This window comes from Cantharellus anzutake, assembly GCF_015039405.1.
Source record: "Cantharellus anzutake strain C23 chromosome Unknown EI90scaffold_16, whole genome shotgun sequence".
Taxonomy (NCBI): domain Eukaryota; kingdom Fungi; phylum Basidiomycota; class Agaricomycetes; order Cantharellales; family Hydnaceae; genus Cantharellus; species Cantharellus anzutake.
In genome coordinates, this window is record NW_024066966.1 from 365,050 (window position 1) to 384,752 (window position 19,703).

The following is a 19,703-nucleotide window of genomic DNA, read 5'->3' on the forward strand; positions in this document are numbered from 1 at the left end:
GTGGATCCCAGTTCACCCTAAATAACGTTTTCGGTAATATAGATTTAGCTACCCTCCGGGGGACACGTTGGAGGTCCTTTTGCCGTTCGGGGGTGCGTCTGATCAGGTCCAGGCAGCTTCTTGCTGAGAAGCGCGAAGCAGCCCAGGGTTCAACGGTACGACAATCGATTGATCGCCTTGCGCGTGCTATCCATGAGGAGACATCATTCACTGCTTCAGTTGTTTCGTGTTGTGCTCCCTACCAAGTGGGGATGGCTCCTCGAAGTTTCTAGTGTCTTCTCTGACGAAACGAAGTCCCTTCTCCCTTCATAATACGGAATGACAGTCAATGGACCTTTTTCCTGTAACCCCTCCTTGCTGTAACGTCGCGAGTGCCTGTGCTTGACGCGTCAAAATGAACGTCCACGAAGTGCACGCTTTGACACGCCACCAGCAAGAACTGATCAAGGTGCGCGAGATCTCGAGGCACGCGGACTCGTTGGAGCGAATCCACGAGGAACAGATGCGGAGGGTCTACGACGCCCTTGACAAGAGAATGAAATGTGCCAAACGCTGGGGCGCTGTTGTAACCAAGATCAATGAGATTAAGCAGAGCACATCTACTGCTGATATGGCGAAACAGATCGCCAGCCTCGTCGCTAGCGAGCGAGAGGAAGATAACAAGCCGGAGGTACATTGAACTAGCTTGCCGAACAAAACGCCGCTCATCATACTTATGCAGCCAGCGCGAACGTCAGAAGACGAGACAGTCCCTGCCGCCATTTCGATAGTCGAGACGCTGATCTCGCCATCGGCTCCCCAGCATGTGTTCTCACTCTCCACAAAGGCAGCAGGAGATGGCGGCGTGTCGCCACATGCCACTCCTAACCTGGATCGTCAATCCCTGAAAGTGTCGTTCAGTTCGCCCCTCTCGATCGAGCATCCAATTACTCCGAATTCAGCTTATCCACCGACCTTGAAATCGCCGAGCATCCACCACCTCAACGCCCTTCTTCGGCGTCCCGCTTCCTCGGATATCTCCAGCTCTGATGATTCAGACGATTTGACAGATCTCAATTCTGATCTTGATGACGATGGCATACTTCCTCCTATTACTCCCTTGAGCCTATCCCCATCTATTAAGCCACGGAATCTCCCTCAGGAGAATGTGCGAGAAGACAACCCCATTCAACAAGATGAAAGCACTCTGAAAGCGACATATACTGATGTCAAAGGCACCATCCAACAGCTTGTGCCACAACCCATCAACGCGCAGCCTTTCACTTTAGCAGAGGTTGGGATCCTGTCCAAGCCTGTCGCTCGCGCACTTGGAGCAAGAAAAACATTGTTAACGGACATGCTCGCGAAATACAGAACGCTCAAACAGGAGACACCGGAAGATGATGTCCTGGAACTCAGCGATTATGATAGCAACGACGATGCGTCGTCTTATGCTGGTACGTTCACACACCAGGTAGCGCTTTAGATTGCTGAATTCACACTTATCAGATTCACTGGATGACGAGGATGTTGATGCCACATTTGAGGTACCTGATGCAAAGGAATTTCTGGGAGGAATAGGGAATCCAAACCGTATTAGGGGAGTCCGCCGCATTCCCTCGATGAAGGAGATTGTTGTGTGAACCAGTGTGTTGTGAGACCGCCATCTATTTGTACATATACAGTGATCCAAAGCAATCGTTGCTGTTTTGCTCTGCTTCGTTATCTCGAAATATCCTTGAAAGATCTAGTGCTGCTTGCGCCGTTGGTCATTAATGAGAGGGTGACAATGGCGGCACCGACAATTATGTAATCGAAGTCATCTCAACTCGGATCCAAAATGCCCAAAATTTCCTCGAAGCGCCCAGCGGCATCGCATGGGAGTGTAAGCACTTCTCCCCGTTCAAGAGTTAAGCTGTACAATTGACCTTCCCGTGAGGTAGGCCGATGGTGTTAAGCGGCGTAAAATTGCTGTTGGTACCAAAAACCAATCCAAAGCCACGGGCCCGAAGATACCGAAAGAGAGGGCATCCGAACGCAAGGCCATCCCCATTCCAACCAGAAAGAATGGTATAAGGAATGACAGCGAAAAAGACGAGGAAGACGCTCAATTTTTCCAATCTGCTGCTCATTCAGCAGACTTCCTTGCCAATATTGATGTTGCTGCCATTGCAAAGTGCGCGAATGCCCCAGTTCGTTACGTTGTTACTTAAAAATCTCCTCACCGCCCTGCAGGAGCAAGCACGAGAGGCAAAAAGCTCGCATGTCAGAGAAAGGTGCGCGTCCACCTCGCCTACCTCGTCACGATACCTTGCCATCCATCCATTCGGATGACGATGGACCTTGGGAGTCCGATGTGCAAAACAACACAGACAGTGATTTCGGGGGAGCCACCGCTAGTTTTCCAGACAGCGAGGCCGGAGAGGATGCCTCGCACGCTTCGAACTCTTCAGACAAATCAAGTACTTCGGAGGACGACGATTTGGAACAGTGGTACGAAGTTAACAGGAGGCCACAACTGGATTCCAAAATGAAGGAGGAACTGGGGCCTGAACGGCTCCCTGTGAAGTTGGCAGACGGGACAATACAACCCCGTGGGCATCTGCCACCTCCACCTCCTGAATCAGATTCGGAGTCAGACGACGAGATGAAGGGGCGGATGGAAAATCTCCCAAGGATTGAAGATGTGGCTACAGGTGCAAGATTTGGCCGGCCTGCTGTGACCAGTGTCATTGGAACGAAATCGAAGAAAGCTCGGATCCAACTTGCCAAGGAACAAATAGCCAGTATATGTCAAGATATTGTGTCTGATCCAGAGAACAGTGTAGGTCATCCATGCCATTCTGTCTATCATCATCTAACGAGTGACGTGAATTCAGCTCGGTCTCCTACGAAGGCTCGCCTCGTTTGCCCAATATTCCGTCACTTCATCAGAATCAGAGGCCGTTATCAATGATCCGCTGATTCGGAAGCTTGCCATTCTTTCTCAGCTCGCTGTTTTCAAAGACATTGTTCCAGGGTACCGGATACGGGCTTTGACGGACCAAGAGAAAGCTGAGAAAGTGAGCCAGATGGTACAACACCAACGAGAATACGAAGAAGGACTAGTTAGTGCTTATCAAGCATATTTACAACTACTTGAAAACGAACTCAAGGGTAAGTGAGCCGCTCTGACTTCTGGCCAGTTTCCGATGTCCTTGCCCGTAGCGAAATCTGAGCTTTCGGAAATCGCACTTCAAGCCATGTGCACCTTGGTGGTTGAACTAACACACTTCAATTTTCGGCTCAATTTGATGACCGCTATTGTCGCCCGTCTCAGTAGAAAATCGTGGGATGAGGTAGGCGCATCTTCGTCACTGCAACGGATGGTCTTCTCAGTCTTTCCTTGTCATAGTCGTCTCAGCATTGCCTTGACACGCTCATCACTGTGCTTCGGAAGGACAACACTGGCGAACCCTCGCTCGAAGTTGTCAGGTTGTTGAACAGGATGATAAAAGAACGACATTTTCGAGTTCACCCAAATGTTCTATCTTGCCTCATACATCTCCGCTTGAGAAGTGAATTAGGAGGGGTTCGCGCGTCCCAAAGCCAGGCGAGCAAGGAAGGCGATGGTGTTGCAAATTTCACAAAACGGAAAGACAAACGTGGCAAGAACAACGATCAACCCCGTCTCAGCAAAAAGCAGAAGAAGGAGATGAAGGAGACTAAGAAGATTGAAGAAGAAATGCTAGAAGCCGTAGCGGAAGTTAACCAAGAAGATCGAGCTAACACGGCAAGTGTTATGCCATGTGCAATTGGGTACCTCAGCTGACAGACGCCGCGTCTAGCATACTGAAACTCTCAAATTACTTTTCGTCCTTTACTTCCGTATACTCAAAAGCGACAAATCCACACCTCTGTTACCTGTAGCATTGGATGGCATCACGCGTTTTGCACACTTCATCAATATCGACTTTTTCAGGGATTTGTTGGCCGTTTTGAGGGTTTTAATCACCCGAGATGACAATGACGGAAATGAATCGGACGACGAGGCGACAGGCCAATCACGGTGGACACGCAGTCATGAGGAAAGTCTCCGTCACCGCTTGCAGTGCATAGTGACTGCATTTGAGTTGCTTTCGGGTCAGGGTATGTAATACAGCAGTCTCATTGGTCTCCCTCACGATCCTTCTAACACAGGAGAGGCATTGACCATCGATCTCCGAGATTTTGTTAATTTCCTTTACGCCATCATTCCTCAATTATCCTTTGTCCAGAACCTCAATGAAGCGTCATCGACTTCATCCTCAACGGTCCTATCGCAACCAAATCACCGGAAGACAACACATGGATCACAGGCCCCGTTGGGTGATCTTCTATTCCGCGCCTTGGAGCTGATATTTATGACCCGGGCATCTGTTGGCAGCCACCCATCGTGGCGTGCGGCGGCGTTTGCCAAACGGCTACTCACGACATGCTTACACTGGCCTTCGCCTCTAGTGTCGAAGACGCTTGAATTTGTCAATAGTCTGCTGGTGAAAGAGCCGACCTTGGAGGCAATGCTGTCAACCGAAGACCGTGTTACGGATGGTGTATACCGGCCGGATGTCGACGACCCACAGATGGCTAATGTCTTCGCGACGTCGTTCTGGGAGGTCAAGTTACTGGCTAGGAGGCATGTGGACGAGCAAGTGAGGTTGAAAGCGCGTTCTTTTGCTAGCCTCAAGGGCTGATTGGTTCCCTGGAGATTGAGCTTTATAATGACCCCATACATGCTGCTATGTGCCTAATCAACATGATGGAGAGCACTCAAAGTAACTTGCATCCTTGTACCCAGACACCTGTTCGGTTCTGTTCGTTACCAAGGCACCACCACTTCTCGATGAGATCTTCAGTGATATTTGTAACTGGTTCGAAGAAGTCAAGCTGTCCTATACCCTTCCCCGACATATTGTCGATCAGTGAGACTGCGTTAAGAGAGATATCGTGAATGTCGTATCCTAGAGAAAGAAACAGTGCCTACTTTGCTGCGCGTCGAATGCAGCCCCAGGAATGAATGAGCCTGAACTCAAACCAAGAGCTTCCGCGCCACCTTTGGTCGCTAAGTAGAGTGCCTCCGTCCAATGCACAGCAAGAGTGGTAGACTGATTCGTGCTTTGGCTTGAACTTCCTTCCAGAGGTTGGGTCCGTTGGATCTCTTGTTCGTTCTCTGATCGGTAACTCTCACGGATACGCGAGGCGATAACCGCTTGTCTCATCGCGTTCATGATATCGGCTGTGTAGCCGCCTGCGACATCAGAGCCCAGCCCAACGTTAACGCCGAGATCCAGAGCTTCACGGAGCCGGAATGGCTGAGAAGAGAAATAGACATTCGATAAGGGGCAATGCGCAATTGCAGTTCCTTTCTCGTGTAAGACAACTAAGGATGAGGGATCGAGAAAAGTGCAGTGTGCTTGAACCGTGCGAGAAGTCAGAAGTGATGACTGAAGGGAACGGGCTTAATAAGGAACAAAGTGTGAACGAAACACGTAATACCCTGTCAAACACATCGATATCGTCAACACCCCTCTCTAATTTCACCCAGTTAACCTGATCCCGAGCTTCAGCAAGATGGCTTTGGATTTTGACCCCATGTTTTGACGCCAGTCGACCTAGGCCACTCAGCAGTTCGTCCGAACATGTTGGAACAAATCGGGGGGTCAAAACTGGCTCCACAAATTGCTTATTTGCAGGCAAAGCCTTCACTATGTCTCGACAACGATGAATGAAGCGTTCTGCGGCGGATAGAGACGCATCCGACGATGCTTCCACATAAGTCGGCCTAGATGACTTATCCATGGATAGTTTCCCGATAAACCCTCGCAGACCAGCTGACTGGAACGTCTCAGCGAGAACCAAACTTAGAGCAGAGTTATCGGTTGTTAATGCACAAGCAAGGGCAAAGATCGGCGCTATCTCACTTCGATTCCTCGCAAATGGTGCCGAACAAAAGGGCGGCACCAGTACCTGATCGAATCAGTCTGTTCGCGAGAGAAGAATAAACCCGATGACCCAATCCTTCCGGATCATCATCTATCTTCTCCTCGGCTTTGAATGCGTATTCGTTGAGCCATTCCATAAGAGGAAGGTGCAATCCTGTCCCTAAATAGAGGTATTGTGGAGCGTGGAGATGAAGGTCACAAAATGTGGGAATAAGAAAACTGCCTGTAGGCACTCTGAATGTTTGGATCTGTGGATTGTCAGAGAGGGATACGGCTTCGTCGACATCGATAGCGCCAGCAATGTTTCCTTGCTCATCCACAAGCAAAGCTTGGTCATTAACAATTCTGAGCTTCCCGAGCTGGGGAGTATCGACGAACGATCCGATGAACAGATTCTTCATGCGGTGTGTACAGAAGGGGATGAAATGAGCCCAGGAATTTCCACGGACTAGAGGAAACAAATATATGCTCGGCTAATTATAGACTCTTACCTAGTTGGGTTTGTATTGAAAGTCAGATTTTGACATTGCGTGTTCGTAGCGCGCGCCCACGAGCGACGACGTGACAAACTGGGTAAGAGTCTGGGCCAATTATGGGGACCCCGACATCTGCGTGGTTTCCCGCTCCGTTCTGATAGCCTCTGGGGATTTGAGATCGTGATTTCTGGTGGATTTAACATGGAAGAATTTGCGGACCGTAATATCGCATTGGTTCCATACAGAAACAAATCCACGCCTTCTAACGTCCCCTTCCACCTCTGCGCCCACTGTCTAGGCTATCCGATATCAGTTTTTGGATAACAAGTATCATACATGGAGATTGTGAAGTGAATATCTACCGAATCACTGCCAGCGTCGAAGGGCGATGAGAAAAAGCGGCGCTTGTCAGCCGGACATCGTCCGCTTGACAAATCGGAAACAGATGGATATCCAAAACGTGCAAATCAATGATGACAATACACAACAATTTCCCACGAATCCCATAGAGCAAGATTAGGAAAAATAAATTGGCAAGCAAGAAGTGCAGCGCAACGAGAGAGCCAACCTGAGGCACCTGAGACTAGGGAAGAGACTGCAGATATGGCCGACCAAGATAAGTAAGACGAACGTACTATGTCCAACGAAGGCTGAAACGCAGAATAGGAGTACATTTATCCAGAGTCCACAGCAGTCCCAGACGGCGAGTGCGCCTTGCCCCCTTTTGATGCTCAAGCTTGAACTTCAAAGGGGATAAACAGCATCTACAGATAATTGCATTGCCGGAACTTGCTCAAGCCCACAATAACAAGGCAGTCAGGATTTGTTGTCCGACAACCCAGCAGCTTTCTGCAATAATTCCCCATCGCGATTTGACAAGGGATTACGGGGACTCACATTTCCGACACATGGAACTTCTATTCCCTACAACGGATTTGGCTTTTGGCAGCGACGTTACGTCGATTCCTCAGGCACGTGATAGGCCGCCGTGAGAAACATCGGACTAGCGCATGGCTCAGCGCGTCCTAACACAGAAGTGGTTAGCGACGCAAGCGGGACGTTATCAAGAAAACCAAACCGTCTATACCCATGTGGATGCAGCGCTTGAAGCGTTTCCTATGTTGCGTCCCAAGACAGATGTTTACAGTGAGCGGACATGGTTATCGGCTTCTCGTGATCACTGAAGTCCCTACAAAGCTTATGATGATGGCCGCGTGAAGACACTCCTATGCGTTCATGGGCTTCTACCCATTCAGTACCGCGGCGCGATATATAACATCCCGATCGCATGCTGGATTCCTCCGGAGTATCCGAAGCAACCCCCCATGACTTATGTTGTCCCTACCAGCGACATGCTTGTTCGATCAGGAAAGAATGTGAACGTCAGTGGACTATGTACGTTTCAGTATCTAACGGGGTGGGAGACCGACTGGCGGGTGAGATATGTATCCTTGAACAGCCCTTTGCATTGTCTCATGTCATCAAGAGCGCCTCTTTGCTGGCTTTATTCCGTGTCATGACGGACCTCTTCTCCCAAGAACCCCCGGTTTACTCCAAACCGCGCAACCCTGCCCCTTCTGCTGAAGTCTCTTCCTCCGGAAAGCCCTCTCGTCCGCCTGCACCTCCTAAATCGCCTATCGAGCGTCCCACTGTGTCTGAACCTCGTCCCCATGGGGCTCCTCACGGGGACGTTTCTCCTCCACGGTTACCGCGACCTCCTCCAAAACCTTCCGGTATTAGCGGCACCACTTTTGACTCAACAACCTCATCAACGATTCCGACTTTAGCGAACAAGACCCCTCCTCTTCCTCCCTCGTCTATCCACCCATCGGGGAGCCATTCGCCGCCGATTACCCGACCCTATCACGATACTAATTTGGGGTCTTCTTCCGCTACTTCACCCCCACCACCGCTTCTCCAGCATCCTTCTATGACCTATCCACATCCACAGCAATATCCTCCCGTCCAACCCATTCGGGGCCGGGGTGTCTCGCTATTTACTGAGGCAGAGCGTACTCATCGCCCTAGCCATCAAGCAATCTTTGCTTCGGTGATACATAACTCACCTTCCCCTTCGGAATCACAAGGTCCCACGCCCACAAACCAAACATCTATCCCATTTGTTCAAGCTCCAGTTATCCAAACTACTATTCGTCGCACGCCACCCCAGATCTCCTAGACCAGGACTTGGACATCACGTCGTCAAGTAATACAGGGAGCTCATCGCTTCCTCCGAGCATCTCGCCCACTGCGCCACCGCGCCCCCTCAATCCTGAAATCCTCAGTCTGCATAGTAAGCTTCACGATAAACTTTCCGCAGAACTCATTCGAGTCACTCGAGCGCTCTCTGAAGACGGCGAGAGGCTGCGTGCAACGCAAGCACACCTGCTCGCTGGGGAACCTGCCATTCGAGACGAGATGGCAAGACTTGAGGCCGTTAGGGATGTCTGCCGAACCGTCGCACAGAGAACAAAGGTGTTTGTAGATGATGCCGAATCAAGATTGGCCGAGGCCAAGCGGAGAGGTGAGCCTGAGGTCGATGAATTAGTTTGCGCCACGAGCATCGTCGGAAATCAGTTGGGTTTTCTATTCCACGTCTCTCTTTACGTTTTTCTGACATCTCCCGTTGGAAGGCTGATCGACTTGGTAGCCGAGGACAATGCGATTGAAGACACATTATACCATTTGCATCGCGCATTGAACGCAGGGCGCATCGACCTTGACAGATACATCAAAGTATGCCTTTCCCCACCATTATTCCTCAGAATAGTTCGATAATAAAATTTTGTTTAGGTTACCCGGGAGCTGGCTGGCGAACAATTCATGAAGCGAGCCCTCATCGAGAAAATTCATGCTTTGGTGCCGTTGGGAACCCAAAGGGGGTGGTCTTGATGAGAGGAATATCCTCAGTACTTGAGCGCTACTCAGCGCACCATGCAATGAGGATTGTGCTTTGTCATTGTGTCAATTCCATTGACGGGAACTTGAATACTTTACATTTATTTGCTCCGAGGCAGCAGCCTTCCAAGCGTGATGTCCACAGTGCCCGGTTTAGCCTTCATGAGTCAAGAGATGACGCTGGAGCGTGTCGGGGAACCTGAAGACCAAGAGACAGGAAAATCGGACTCGATTGCTGAGACAATGTAAGCTGGACGCCGCTGGCGTGCATGATCAAAGTCGATGTTCACTTGAACAGTCCAATCATCCAGAGCTTAGCCACAGCTTTCGAATTCCGTTCTTCTCAGGATCTTCAGTTTATTGCACGCGTGAGGGACCGCGTCAGCAAGATGTCAGCGCAAAGGAAGCAACAAACCGACCGATTCGACGAGGAGCATCGATGTACGAACGTCCGAATCATCCACCGCGCAGATAACCGCGCAGCTTACTCTCTTCTCTTCCCTAGACCGGGTTCAGCAGCTGAAGAAACTTAAACTTGACGCTGAACGCCCTGCTGGAGTGCTCAGTGCCCCCGAACACGCACAGAAGATCGAACGTCTCCAAAGGGAGAAGTTTGACCTCACGAAGGAAATCGGCGATATTGAACGAGACACGGACTATGCTTCTGGAGAGCTTGGTAGGCTACGCGACGAACATGCGAAGCTCCAAGCGCGAGACGTCCCTGGCGAATCGGCTGTCGATGCCGCTGCGTATGTTCCGTTCTCGAGGCAGTCGGTGTCCAAACTGCTCACATAACATCCAATTTGATCTAGGATACAGCTAAACATAATGACGAAATTAGGAGTCGATTTGGTGTCATCGGGGAAGGTTCTTCTTCGTCAGTGCAGTGTCCGCCCTACCCTTTGCACAACATCTGACGTTGATTTCGCATAGACTCACCTACTGAAGCTTATGTTGTTGACCTCAATGATGGAAGCTCCCCATTCGACAAGACGAATCAGATCTGGGATCTCATTTCTGACATTCCCCGTACTCCTGAGCGGTAACTGTAGAGTTATGACCGTGCCATCATCATCACCCAATGCTTGGTGCCTGTGTCTTCTTATTTCCTTGGAATGTTGTATTTAATGTAATATCAAATCTTCTCGATCACCCACAACTCATCGCCCAAGTATGCCATGATATCAACCCCAACTCCCTTGTTTACTTTCTTCATCTCTTCAGTGCCAAGTTTCGTGATACCTATCCCAGCAGCGTGCTCCTTGCCTTCACAATGGATTGCCACCAGGGTTTTTGCTGGTATTGCCGACTCAGGAGGAGGAAGTCGACCCCCAGCTGATGTAAAGCCGGGACACATCATATTCGCACCGGCCAGGAGGTATTTGATCGCTCCTCTATCGACTTGAAGATGCGGAAGCAGGGATGGATCTGGTGGGGACATCATGGGATCGGGATGCTTCGGAATGATAAGACCTTACATTGGTGCAGCAACTTCAGGGTCAGAAAGAATGGCCCATTAGAATGCTGGGAGAAGACAGGCACTCCATCAAGCGTGTATAGAGAGACGTATCCTCTGCTAAGCGTATAGAATATGGGTTGGTGCTTCACACGAGCACAGGAAACTACGGACCATTTCACCTGGACCAAAGGTTTTTTCTTTGGCCAGATTTGTTCAAGGATAGCTCCATCATTTTCGCCTAGGAGAGGATACTGCGAGATAAGGGACGATCGGATTCCGCGCTGAACAGAAAATTTTAGCTGTGTTTGTGATGCGATATCAGTGGAGGGTGAGAATCTAAAATGGGAAATATGTTGGAAGTGATATCTAATATGGTGTGGCATCATCAGCCACTAACTTCTTGAACATTACAGAAGAGCACGCAGTTGAAAGCTTTGAGTTGAGGGATGCGTCAGGAACTTGCCGTTGGCCATCGCCACTTTGGAATTAAATAAGCTCTCCGCTTGAGAAGCCATGTCGGGCTCTCATGCTCTTTTGCTCAGGCTTTTTCAGTCGCAGTCCTATTTCTCTGTTCATCTGGCATTACAGTACCTGTCTATATACTATAATCACATTGGCATTACGCACTACCTTGCTGGACGGTTGAGAGAAATAGATGCGACGGAGCTGGATGATGTATGGGGATTTGTGTGGTATGTTATTTTTTTTTCTCCGTAGAGTTGTTTGGATGACCGGCTGTGAAGCCATTTGCTCGTCACTCGTCCATCTAAGTCTTGCGCACTGGAGACATTCATCATAGAACGGGCAGAACAATCCACTCATTCTGCACTGCTGGTACGACTCCCTCTCACACACATTGCTTTGGTTCAGGCTTACATTAGGGGTGCCGCCGCAAAGACTTTCTGGTTTATGCAAGCATATCTGGCCGATCTGTCCACGACGCGAAGGACGACTCCCTCGTTCACTGTCTGTCAGCGAATTCTCCTCAAAGTTCAAAACATCATATTTAATGACCCCCCACCGCAACCGCAAACACCATATGGAAATTTGATGGGTGGACTGCCTGGAAAGTCGCGTTTTTGGAAGCGGAAGGTCAAGCCCCGGATAGCCCCCGCTGTTGTTGGCCTCGGTTCCATCTTGGCTGGTGCTGCCGCAATGCCGCGTCTGACTATCTATGCGGGTTCTATAGCAATTGAACAGGGCCGTGTAGCGGATGATGTCGCAGAATCCAGATCTGTCCATGTAGCAGAAGACGAAGCGGTGCCCGTCAACACTTCTAAACGGAGTCTCATTGCCCGTGAGACTGAATCTCCGGAGCCGGAGGAAGCGGAGGAAGGCGTTGATGAAGAAGAGTCCGATGAAGAGGAAGATGTCGACACTTTCGGCCGAGCATCCACTATGTCAAAACTGGACCTCCCCGAAGAATTGGAAAAAGAGCACTTGAGGGCCTTTTCATGGTCACCGAAAATTAAGGGTGCCACCTTAATAAGAAGGAAAACCGTGGGCCCCTCAGCCACCAGTCCTTCACTGCTCCGACATCGATCTCGCATTTTCAAATCTGAGGACACATCTGCTAATCCCTCACATTCCTCCCCATCCGTCTCCTTTATGTCACCGTCGTCTCCCGCCCAGAAGGCCGAGGACGCTGCTCTCCAGAAATTGGATTCAACGTACCAATCCCAACTTCTCCAAAGTCATTATTGTCGCTCTGAGGTCCAATTCCTTCTTGCTCTGGAGAGTATATCTAACCGCTTGTTAGTGGTGCCCAAATTGGCGGTACGTATCGGGGGGACCCTTGAAATTTCGCTCATTGATGGTCTTTACACTTGTTTCATCATGAAGAGAGTCAGCGCGCTACGTGCCGAGCTCACGGCGTTGAACCACAAATTGCCCGCTGAGGTTGGTATAGGACCGTGCTATTTGTTATCTGGTATTTACTCTCACTTAGATTGATATACCGATGTGGACGTCAGACGCCGATGGGGCCACAACTGCGGGTAAGAATGTGACTCGAGGTCACAACAAGATCGTTCGCATACCGCCTGGCGAAAGTGTTGTGTTGAACTCGGCTGAGCGTACTCCGTATCTTCTCCTGGTTGAAGTTTTAGTTGGGGAACTGGGTTTTAATCCCAGCAAGAGAGGAAACAGGGAAGTCCTCAGACGTCTTGTCCTCAGTGAGGGAAGTACAGCAGTGAACTCTAATGGCTTCGACCCAGCCCCGCGCAATGGCGTTACAAGTTCGAAGGGGGGATCAGTGAGACCATCATTCGTTGATAATGCTGATCTTGGTGAAGAGAGTAACCATACCCCTTCACACCCTAACGTTGCTCCTTCGAACCTGACGTTTGAAGCGCAGGAAGAAGAGGTTGACCTCGTTGAACAGTTATATGGAGCTGATCTATCCGTGCGGTTGCAGCCGCCAGATTTGTCTGATTCCATTGTGCTACCTCTGACACCGAAGAACAAAGCCCTCGATATAGCTGCTTGGGCAAAGGCTCCGTCGTCTCGCCCTCCTTCACCCGCCACCCACCCTGCACAATCATCGCTCGATGCTCCTGATGAGTTTCAAACCGCAACATTACAGCCCCAGACATCTTCCCCCCATTCCCAAGCATTTGCCTCTCATCAGCCTGTAATGTCTTTGGAGGATTATTCTGAAAGAATGAGGACAGCGGCCATCATGCTAGCTCAATTGAATGCAAATCTAGTACGGGAGCCAATTACTGCCATTTCTGCGCCTCCAGGCACAATGGGATCGGATGACCAGCCACCAGCCACTACACTAACATCATGGACATCGGGGCTCTGAGCTGGATCCCAGGATCCGGTTGGATCATAAACAACACTAGCAATGATGGAAATTCGGCTCCCGCGATGCGCATGAAACTTCAGCCTTCTGAGGCTGCGGCCATTCGAGATAAGATTATGCAGGAAATGATGGCTCTTGAAGAGGAGAGAGTAGAACGGATGAAGGAAACCGATAACGATGTGACTGTTTCGATCGGACAGCCTCGGATAAGTGCGAAAAATGCCGAAGATGAAACCATAGTTCGGCGGGAGCTGAACAAGGTAGATCCTTCTGGTACGCACATGTTACTCTCTCAACGTTCTTCTATTGACTGCGTCACCATTTCCTTACCGTAGCGGCTGTGGTTCGAGAGTCATGGGTATCGAAAAAGGCGAGAATAAGATCGGCTTCTCCATATGGACATTTAGCATCTTGGGATGTGGGTTGCATGGTTTTGGGCTTGTATTCATACTGACTTGATCCTAGTGCTTATCTGTCATTGTCAAAACAGGAGCAGATCTTCGCCAAGAACAAATGGCAGTTCAGTTGATACAGGTATGCCAATTGTTGGGCTCGTCGAAAGCCTCTCAAACGACACCCTTAGGTATTCGATAACATATGGAAGCAAGAGAGTTGCAGTTGCTGGGTCAAACAGTGAGCTTTTTTCTTCCAGTGCCTCACTACTGACTGTAAAATCGTTATCAGCTTCCGTATCCTCATCACTGGACCGCGTCTGGTCTTGTGGAAACTATCAAAGATGCTGTATCCGTTCATTCGATCAAGAAGGCAGAATACGCACGTCGTATTGCAGAAGGCCGTTTCGAGCATGTCACGCTATTGGATCACTTTATTGCTGTACGCACGTATCTACGGACTCATGTCAAACAGTATTCAGTGATTGTTGATCATCAGACATATGGCGACCCACAGTCAGCCAAATTTGCACGGGCGCAGCGCTGTTTTGTCAGGTCATTAGCAGGTAAGTTTCACATATTCAATGATTGCACTGGAACCATCCTCGTATTTTCAGGTTATTCTATCATCACATATTTACTGCAGATCAAAGACCGACATAACGGGAATATACTACTTGATCGTGAAGGGTGAGTTGATCATTATCTCCCACTCTTGGCTCATTTCACATGCCTTCCCAGTCATCTGGTCCATATTGATTTCGGATTCATGCTGGGGAACACGCCAGGTAATATGGGTTTTGAGGCAGCTCCGTTCAAGCTTCCGCTTGAATACGTTGAAGTCCTGGGAGGAACTGACAGCGAAGCGTTCACGGAATTTAAGCGGTTGTTTCGCGAAGGTTTCGAGGCAGCAAGGAAGCATTGTGACAGCATAATCAGTGAGTGTGTACAACACTAGGGACACTTCTTCAGCTGACAGGGCATGTTATAGCGTTGGTTGAGTTAATGCAGAAAGGTGTATTACTTCAAATCAGAGCGCGACAAACTGACTAAAGCGACTTTTTCTTTTCAGACTCGTCGTTGGACTGTTTCGCAACGTTCGGGGAGCAGACGTCAGTGTATCTGAGGGAACGTTTTCAGCAGAATATCCCCCATTCTGCGGTCGGTGATTACGTCGACAAACTGATAGTGAATAGTATGGGTTCAGCTTGGACCAGACTCTATGACTCGGTAAGCTTTTGACCCCAGTCCGCGACCTAGTGGAATTTAATCGCACACCACAGTATCAATACTATTCGCAATCGATTTTATGAAATGCCAAAAACTGTTCACGCATATCCCTTTCTATACCTTCCGCCCTAAGGCGCTTAATACGGTCATCGCTGCTGCTTTGGCAATTTTTTGGGGGCTATTAATATTATACAGTCGCACACATGTACACCTCACCAAATCATTTGGAGATCCAGGTAAATGTCCTCCACAAACTAGCACATTGAATACCATCATCTACTACTGTCCAAGGCATCTCGCCCTGAGAGCTTCGGGAATAAGGCATCATACTTGTTCAAGCAGGAGTACCACTCTCGGTCTGCGGCAATGACATGAGTGGAGCGGTTTATAAAAACATTGTTAACTAACCGAAATTATCCTTGACTGAACACCAGCACTTTCCTTTGGCATGCGACTTCCCTTGAGGGCAATGCTGGAAAGGTTCGTGACGGTACCCGATATCTTCGAAGAAGTGTATCTGGTCTTTGTGCGCAAATAGGGAGGCGCCAATGCTGTGTACGGGTGCGTCACCCCATCGCTAGCACGAGAAGGATATAAGTCCGGGAGGACGATGCACCAGATCGTGCCACGCGCACCTCATAATAGAAGCCGCCCTTCGAGTCCAAAAACTCAAAGAACTCCATGTAGGCTTCGCTTCTCCAGAAGTTGAGATCACCAATCTCAAAATTACTCCAGACTACGAAAGGGATACATCGAGACATTAGGTCGCCGCATTAAGATGATCCAGTGCTTACAGTGACACCGGTTGTACGTCTTGCCACCATCATCACTCAAGAAACCTAAAGCGTTATCTTTTGGCATATACTCAGGGTGTAACTGCATAAATTCTTTCACAGCATCCCACAGCGTGGGGATGGTTTCAATGTACTCGTAAAGGGATATCGTAAAGCCTATTGGTGGAAGTAATACTCCATTAGCTCGGTCAGGGAGTCATAACAAGAAAGGTCACAAACCATAAACTTTCTTGTGATCTTGCATAAATAGGAACGGATCGTGATCAAGGTCGCAGTACAATTTTACGCTGGGTCTGAAAGAGGCATAATCAGTTATGAGGGGCCGAATGTCACATAATGACTTACTCTATTCTCCAGTAGTAGTCATAATTTTTCAGGAGCTCGTGTCTAAAGAAATACTAGTGTGGCTTCAGCAGGTGCCATGCCTGAATGGGCACGTTTATGTTTCATACCCCCGAATTGAACCGGCACATGTTCCGATATGGTACGCTACACCAAATGGCATGGCGGGTATGAGCTTAACTCGAGGATGATGTATGTCTGGACTTACGAGTGTCCATAAATAACCTAATTGCTGTGTCAACCGACTAACCACTGCACAATTATCAAGTAAAAACACACCTTATTCTTGATCATGTCGAGACGAGAAACAGTAGCTTTCTCTTCATCGATCCAATCAGGTTGGAACCAATGATCGTGAGGGATCTTTCCGTATACGCAAGGTGACGAAGTGATCTCAGTAGTCCACCTTTTCACGCCGAAGTAAATGTCTGTAAGAGCCTACTCCCAAAGAGCGCTTGAAAGGGTTTACCCACTGTTTAAAGTCTTCAGAGAAATCTTCCTCATTCAAGAAAACGTATGGATATTGGAACTTTTTGTTGAATCTATCCTCCATCTGCTTGATGCTCTCCAAAATCCCGGGAAGGTCACTATTCCTTGCCAACACGACGAAAGCCGCATTGGCTTTCCTAGTCTGCGATGTGTTGGTCTTCGCGGTTTCATAATATCTGTCTGGTATGCCTTGCTTATAGGGCGGCGAGTTAATCCAATTGGACAGCGCCGTCTTCCTCCCATATCCTCATGCAAGACGCTTAGAGTATAATGTATGCCTATCTAGAGTTGTTGTAAACGGGCAGTTTTGGACGAGTGGCCCACTGAGAATGCAAACAACGCACCAGTGCACACAGTCCGATAACAACATAACGAACGAGGACACTAGGTGGCATGGTTGGGTCTTAGGGGAAGTGTATGTCCGGAAACAACGGTCCAAACGAGCAGGAGGGCTGAAGTAAGAGCGCGCACTGTAGTGAATGTCAACTCAATTGGTTCAACGCTCGGCACCATGCGACACGCTACATTAGCAACTGTTATGTAAGCGGGATGCTTCCCTCCAACCCAACTGAGCTTCAGACCAAAAATCAGGGTGAAAATGTTTGAGCTACGCCAAGGTTTACCGACTCGTCACTTCAGATGACGATTGATGAATATGAATATTGGTGCCGCAAGGCACAAGGCTAAGCGTGCAACCCGTTTCGGAAATATCCGAAGAGGCTGGAGACTGAGCTCTGATACAATTTATCGGCACATGTTGACAGAATACAGCCCTATTTCCTCAGTGAGGATGACTCGAATGGCACGACGACGGCATCCTAAAGGTGAAAGCACGACGGAGATGATTGCTCATTCCTAAACAAATGCGTAGATATGTATATGTGGGTCCAATTCAGGTAGACCTTTGAGGCAATTAAAAAAGCCCGCCCAAAGATCGCTGACCCTAAGGCTGGTATATGAAATGGACGTAAAGGAAGACCGAGGTCTATTCCTTACTTTTTGCTCCTTGAATGGGCACATCGTCGTGGGATGAACGGGACGAAGTGCTAAAGTGACAGAGCATGGAGGAGGAAAAACAGAACACTTGAAGGTGTTGGATTTACACACGCCATCGTTAGGATTAGAATATATTGATTGTATATATACCTGCGAACCAACACAAGTTAGCTCAGGGTGTCGAGTGGGAAGTATGAGACCTACAGGACAAAGGTGAAAGAAAACGAAATGCAGTTATCGATCTACAGGACAACTAGTCAGAGCATGTTGTCCGGGGTAAGGGAAAGCGCGTACAGAATTCGTGAGTATCGTCTTGCCGCTTGACGGTTTGCTGTGGGAAGAAAAAGAAGTTTATATAGCTGGGCTTGGACGTAAACAAACATCAACTAACCTTCCAAGCCTCCTCAAAGTCTATCGGCAACACTATGTATCTGTTCTTCCGTACAGCTGGAATGGGATGCCCGCATGTAGTTCGCTTATACGAAAGAGCGAGTAATACACACCTTGCAGCCCAGCTGCCTGACAAATTGATGCAATTTCGGCAGAGGAAAGTTTGTCAGGTCTTGAGACATCTACGAAAAATTTCGGCGGGGTCCAGCATTGGAACAAGATCGAGAGTAAACTCACAATCTTCGAGATCAACATCAGGACCAAGGTTCATTTTTGAAGTGATGGTTTGGAAGATAAGACGCTTCTCACGTCGTGAAGGGAGGGGGAACTCTATTTTACGATCTAGCCGCCCGGGACGAAGAAGTGCAGGATCAAGGGTGTCAGCGCGATTTGTTGCCATGATGACCTTTGTGAAACATATTGGCACGACTCGAGGAAGGAAGACACGCAACCGCGTACCTTCACATTGCTCCCTTGGTCGAAACCGTCCATTTGATTAAGGAGCTCCAGGAGGATACGTTGGACTTCGCGGTCCGCACCAGTCTGAGCATCAAATCGCTTGGTGGCAATAGCGTCGATCTCGTCAATGAAAATGATAGCGGGGGAATTTTCACGTGCGAGCCGGAAAACGTCTCTGACCATCCGAGGACCCTCACCAAGGTATTTTTGTACAAATTCACTGCCAACCACTCTAATGAAAGCGGCGCTCGTATGACGAGCGACTGCTTTGACAAGCATGGTTTTCCCAGTTCCTAGAAGGAAAGTCGTACGTGCCTTCAGAATGGGGATGGAGGATAAGACGCACCTGGTGGCCCATACAACAGCACACCGCGAGGTGGGTCAATACCGATCTTCTTGTACAAGTCGAAATGTGTGAGGGGAAGCTCCACTGCCTCGCGTATTTCTTGTTTCTGAGAGTCCAGACCCCCCATATCTTGGTATGAGACGTCAGGCTTCTCATCAGTACCCAATAGCGCAATGCTAGAGTCTGCTTCAGGTGGCAGAATATCAACGAGGGCATTCGAATGACGATGAAGGGCGACGGAGGAGGAAGGTTTTAACAGTTCACGGTCCAGAGTGGATAGGATCCTGGATACGTAATTGCTACCGGTGGTGCTCCCGACAATACCCGTTTGTTGGTCTATGGGCTCGAGGAATTGTCCAATGACAAGCGGTACGGACTGAATACGTTTGACTTCCTCCTGCGCACGGATTAGTTCACGCTTCAGATTAGCCTGCTCGTCCTTAATGTAGGACTCCTGCAAATCCAACATCTCTAGATGACGCTTGAGCTTCTTCCACTTGACATAGTAGTCCTCTTCATGAAGATCTTCGAACAGAGTGGTCTTCTCATTTACTACAGACTCAAAGGCGGGTTCCTAAGCATATTCTCAATCAATCAAAACGATAAGAAATAACTGGTGTGCCCAGCTCACCTCCTTTTGAATTTCAATGCCTATCTCGTCCATGTCGTGGTTTAAGCCTGAAG

General features: G+C 49.0%; 9 protein-coding genes across 9 annotated transcripts; 5 read left to right on the forward strand and 4 right to left on the reverse strand.

The window, feature by feature from the left end:
- The first annotated feature begins 257 nt into the window (after positions 1 to 257).
- EI90DRAFT_3050594 (uncharacterized protein) lies at positions 258 to 1,697 on the forward strand. Its single transcript, XM_039059767.1, has 3 exons — positions 258 to 670; positions 722 to 1,436; positions 1,489 to 1,697. Exons 1-3 carry the CDS (start codon positions 395 to 397, stop codon positions 1,620 to 1,622), a joined length of 1,125 nt encoding a protein of 374 aa, XP_038917734.1. The 5' UTR covers positions 258 to 394; the 3' UTR covers positions 1,623 to 1,697.
- Positions 1,698 to 1,801: 104 nt separating this feature from the next.
- EI90DRAFT_3288283 (nucleolar complex-associated protein 3) lies at positions 1,802 to 4,896 on the forward strand. The gene is made up of 8 exons (XM_039067107.1): positions 1,802 to 1,864; positions 1,923 to 2,155; positions 2,215 to 2,803; positions 2,859 to 3,135; positions 3,187 to 3,317; positions 3,374 to 3,751; positions 3,807 to 4,107; positions 4,159 to 4,896. Exons 1-8 carry the CDS (start codon positions 1,820 to 1,822, stop codon positions 4,689 to 4,691), a joined length of 2,487 nt encoding a protein of 828 aa, XP_038917735.1. The 5' UTR covers positions 1,802 to 1,819; the 3' UTR covers positions 4,692 to 4,896.
- Positions 4,768 to 6,340, reverse strand: EI90DRAFT_3145018 (uncharacterized protein; the record flags this gene model as incomplete). The annotated part of the gene is made up of 4 exons (XM_039065221.1): positions 4,768 to 4,925; positions 4,982 to 5,441; positions 5,494 to 5,857; positions 5,919 to 6,340. The coding sequence occupies 4 exons, from the start codon at positions 6,338 to 6,340 to the stop codon at positions 4,768 to 4,770; spliced, it is 1,404 nt and encodes a 467-aa protein (XP_038917736.1).
- Positions 6,341 to 7,425: 1,085 nt separating this feature from the next.
- Positions 7,426 to 9,424, forward strand: EI90DRAFT_2970318 (UEV domain-containing protein; the record flags this gene model as incomplete). Its single annotated transcript, XM_039055682.1, has 6 exons — positions 7,426 to 7,561; positions 7,613 to 7,851; positions 7,902 to 8,400; positions 8,586 to 8,991; positions 9,049 to 9,151; positions 9,209 to 9,424. 6 exons carry the CDS (start codon positions 7,426 to 7,428, stop codon positions 9,305 to 9,307), a joined length of 1,482 nt encoding a protein of 493 aa, XP_038917737.1. The 3' UTR covers positions 9,308 to 9,424.
- Positions 9,407 to 10,556, forward strand: EI90DRAFT_497079 (uncharacterized protein). Its single transcript, XM_039067696.1, has 5 exons — positions 9,407 to 9,558; positions 9,612 to 9,754; positions 9,819 to 10,062; positions 10,126 to 10,190; positions 10,247 to 10,556. The coding sequence occupies exons 1-5, from the start codon at positions 9,449 to 9,451 to the stop codon at positions 10,357 to 10,359; spliced, it is 675 nt and encodes a 224-aa protein (XP_038917738.1). The 5' UTR covers positions 9,407 to 9,448; the 3' UTR covers positions 10,360 to 10,556.
- EI90DRAFT_3280228 (uncharacterized protein) lies at positions 10,223 to 11,287 on the reverse strand (the record flags this gene model as incomplete). Its single annotated transcript, XM_039066748.1, has 4 exons — positions 10,223 to 10,741; positions 10,792 to 10,889; positions 10,944 to 11,108; positions 11,184 to 11,287. The coding sequence occupies 4 exons, from the start codon at positions 11,285 to 11,287 to the stop codon at positions 10,449 to 10,451; spliced, it is 660 nt and encodes a 219-aa protein (XP_038917739.1). The 3' UTR covers positions 10,223 to 10,448.
- Positions 11,286 to 15,215, forward strand: EI90DRAFT_3145021 (kinase-like domain-containing protein; the record flags this gene model as incomplete). The annotated part of the gene is made up of 17 exons (XM_039065222.1): positions 11,286 to 11,464; positions 11,516 to 11,606; positions 11,670 to 12,548; positions 12,615 to 12,671; positions 12,721 to 13,479; positions 13,583 to 13,599; positions 13,622 to 13,854; positions 13,917 to 13,999; positions 14,047 to 14,115; positions 14,165 to 14,214; positions 14,266 to 14,291; positions 14,318 to 14,415; positions 14,473 to 14,539; positions 14,591 to 14,663; positions 14,715 to 14,911; positions 14,965 to 14,988; positions 15,046 to 15,215. 17 exons carry the CDS (start codon positions 11,286 to 11,288, stop codon positions 15,213 to 15,215), a joined length of 3,072 nt encoding a protein of 1,023 aa, XP_038917740.1.
- Positions 15,216 to 15,475: 260 nt separating this feature from the next.
- EI90DRAFT_2915258 (glycosyltransferase family 15 protein) lies at positions 15,476 to 17,075 on the reverse strand (the record flags this gene model as incomplete). Its single annotated transcript, XM_039054539.1, has 10 exons — positions 15,476 to 15,561; positions 15,612 to 15,780; positions 15,839 to 15,939; positions 15,998 to 16,153; positions 16,217 to 16,290; positions 16,343 to 16,395; positions 16,450 to 16,486; positions 16,548 to 16,564; positions 16,619 to 16,745; positions 16,813 to 17,075. Coding segments are annotated over 10 exons (1,083 nt in total), but the record flags the coding sequence as incomplete, so codon positions are not given.
- A 1,002-nt stretch (positions 17,076 to 18,077) lies between these two features.
- EI90DRAFT_2915624 (26S proteasome subunit P45) lies at positions 18,078 to 19,683 on the reverse strand (the record flags this gene model as incomplete). The annotated part of the gene is made up of 7 exons (XM_039054554.1): positions 18,078 to 18,155; positions 18,216 to 18,271; positions 18,328 to 18,396; positions 18,452 to 18,620; positions 18,674 to 18,966; positions 19,020 to 19,593; positions 19,651 to 19,683. The coding sequence occupies 7 exons, from the start codon at positions 19,681 to 19,683 to the stop codon at positions 18,078 to 18,080; spliced, it is 1,272 nt and encodes a 423-aa protein (XP_038917742.1).
- Between the last annotated feature and the right edge of the window lie 20 nt (positions 19,684 to 19,703).

Excerpts from the sequence above, each read along its gene's own strand:
- EI90DRAFT_3050594 (XM_039059767.1), top strand. The coding sequence starts at position 395 with ATGAACGTCCACGAAGTGCACGCTTTGACACGCCACCAGCAAGAACTG. Across the intron at positions 671-721 it reads AGGAAGATAACAAGCCGGAG|CCAGCGCGAACGTCAGAAGA; the intron begins GTACATTGAACT and ends ATACTTATGCAG. Across the intron at positions 1,437-1,488 it reads CGATGCGTCGTCTTATGCTG|ATTCACTGGATGACGAGGAT; the intron begins GTACGTTCACAC and ends CACACTTATCAG.
- EI90DRAFT_3288283 (XM_039067107.1), top strand. The coding sequence starts at position 1,820 with ATGCCCAAAATTTCCTCGAAGCGCCCAGCGGCATCGCATGGGAGT. Across the intron at positions 2,804-2,858 it reads TGTCTGATCCAGAGAACAGT|CTCGGTCTCCTACGAAGGCT; the intron begins GTAGGTCATCCA and ends ACGTGAATTCAG. Across the intron at positions 3,318-3,373 it reads GTAGAAAATCGTGGGATGAG|TCGTCTCAGCATTGCCTTGA; the intron begins GTAGGCGCATCT and ends TCCTTGTCATAG.
- EI90DRAFT_497079 (XM_039067696.1), top strand. The coding sequence starts at position 9,449 with ATGTCCACAGTGCCCGGTTTAGCCTTCATGAGTCAAGAGATGACGCTG. Across the intron at positions 9,559-9,611 it reads GACTCGATTGCTGAGACAAT|TCCAATCATCCAGAGCTTAG; the intron begins GTAAGCTGGACG and ends TCACTTGAACAG. Across the intron at positions 10,191-10,246 it reads ATCGGGGAAGGTTCTTCTTC|ACTCACCTACTGAAGCTTAT; the intron begins GTCAGTGCAGTG and ends GATTTCGCATAG.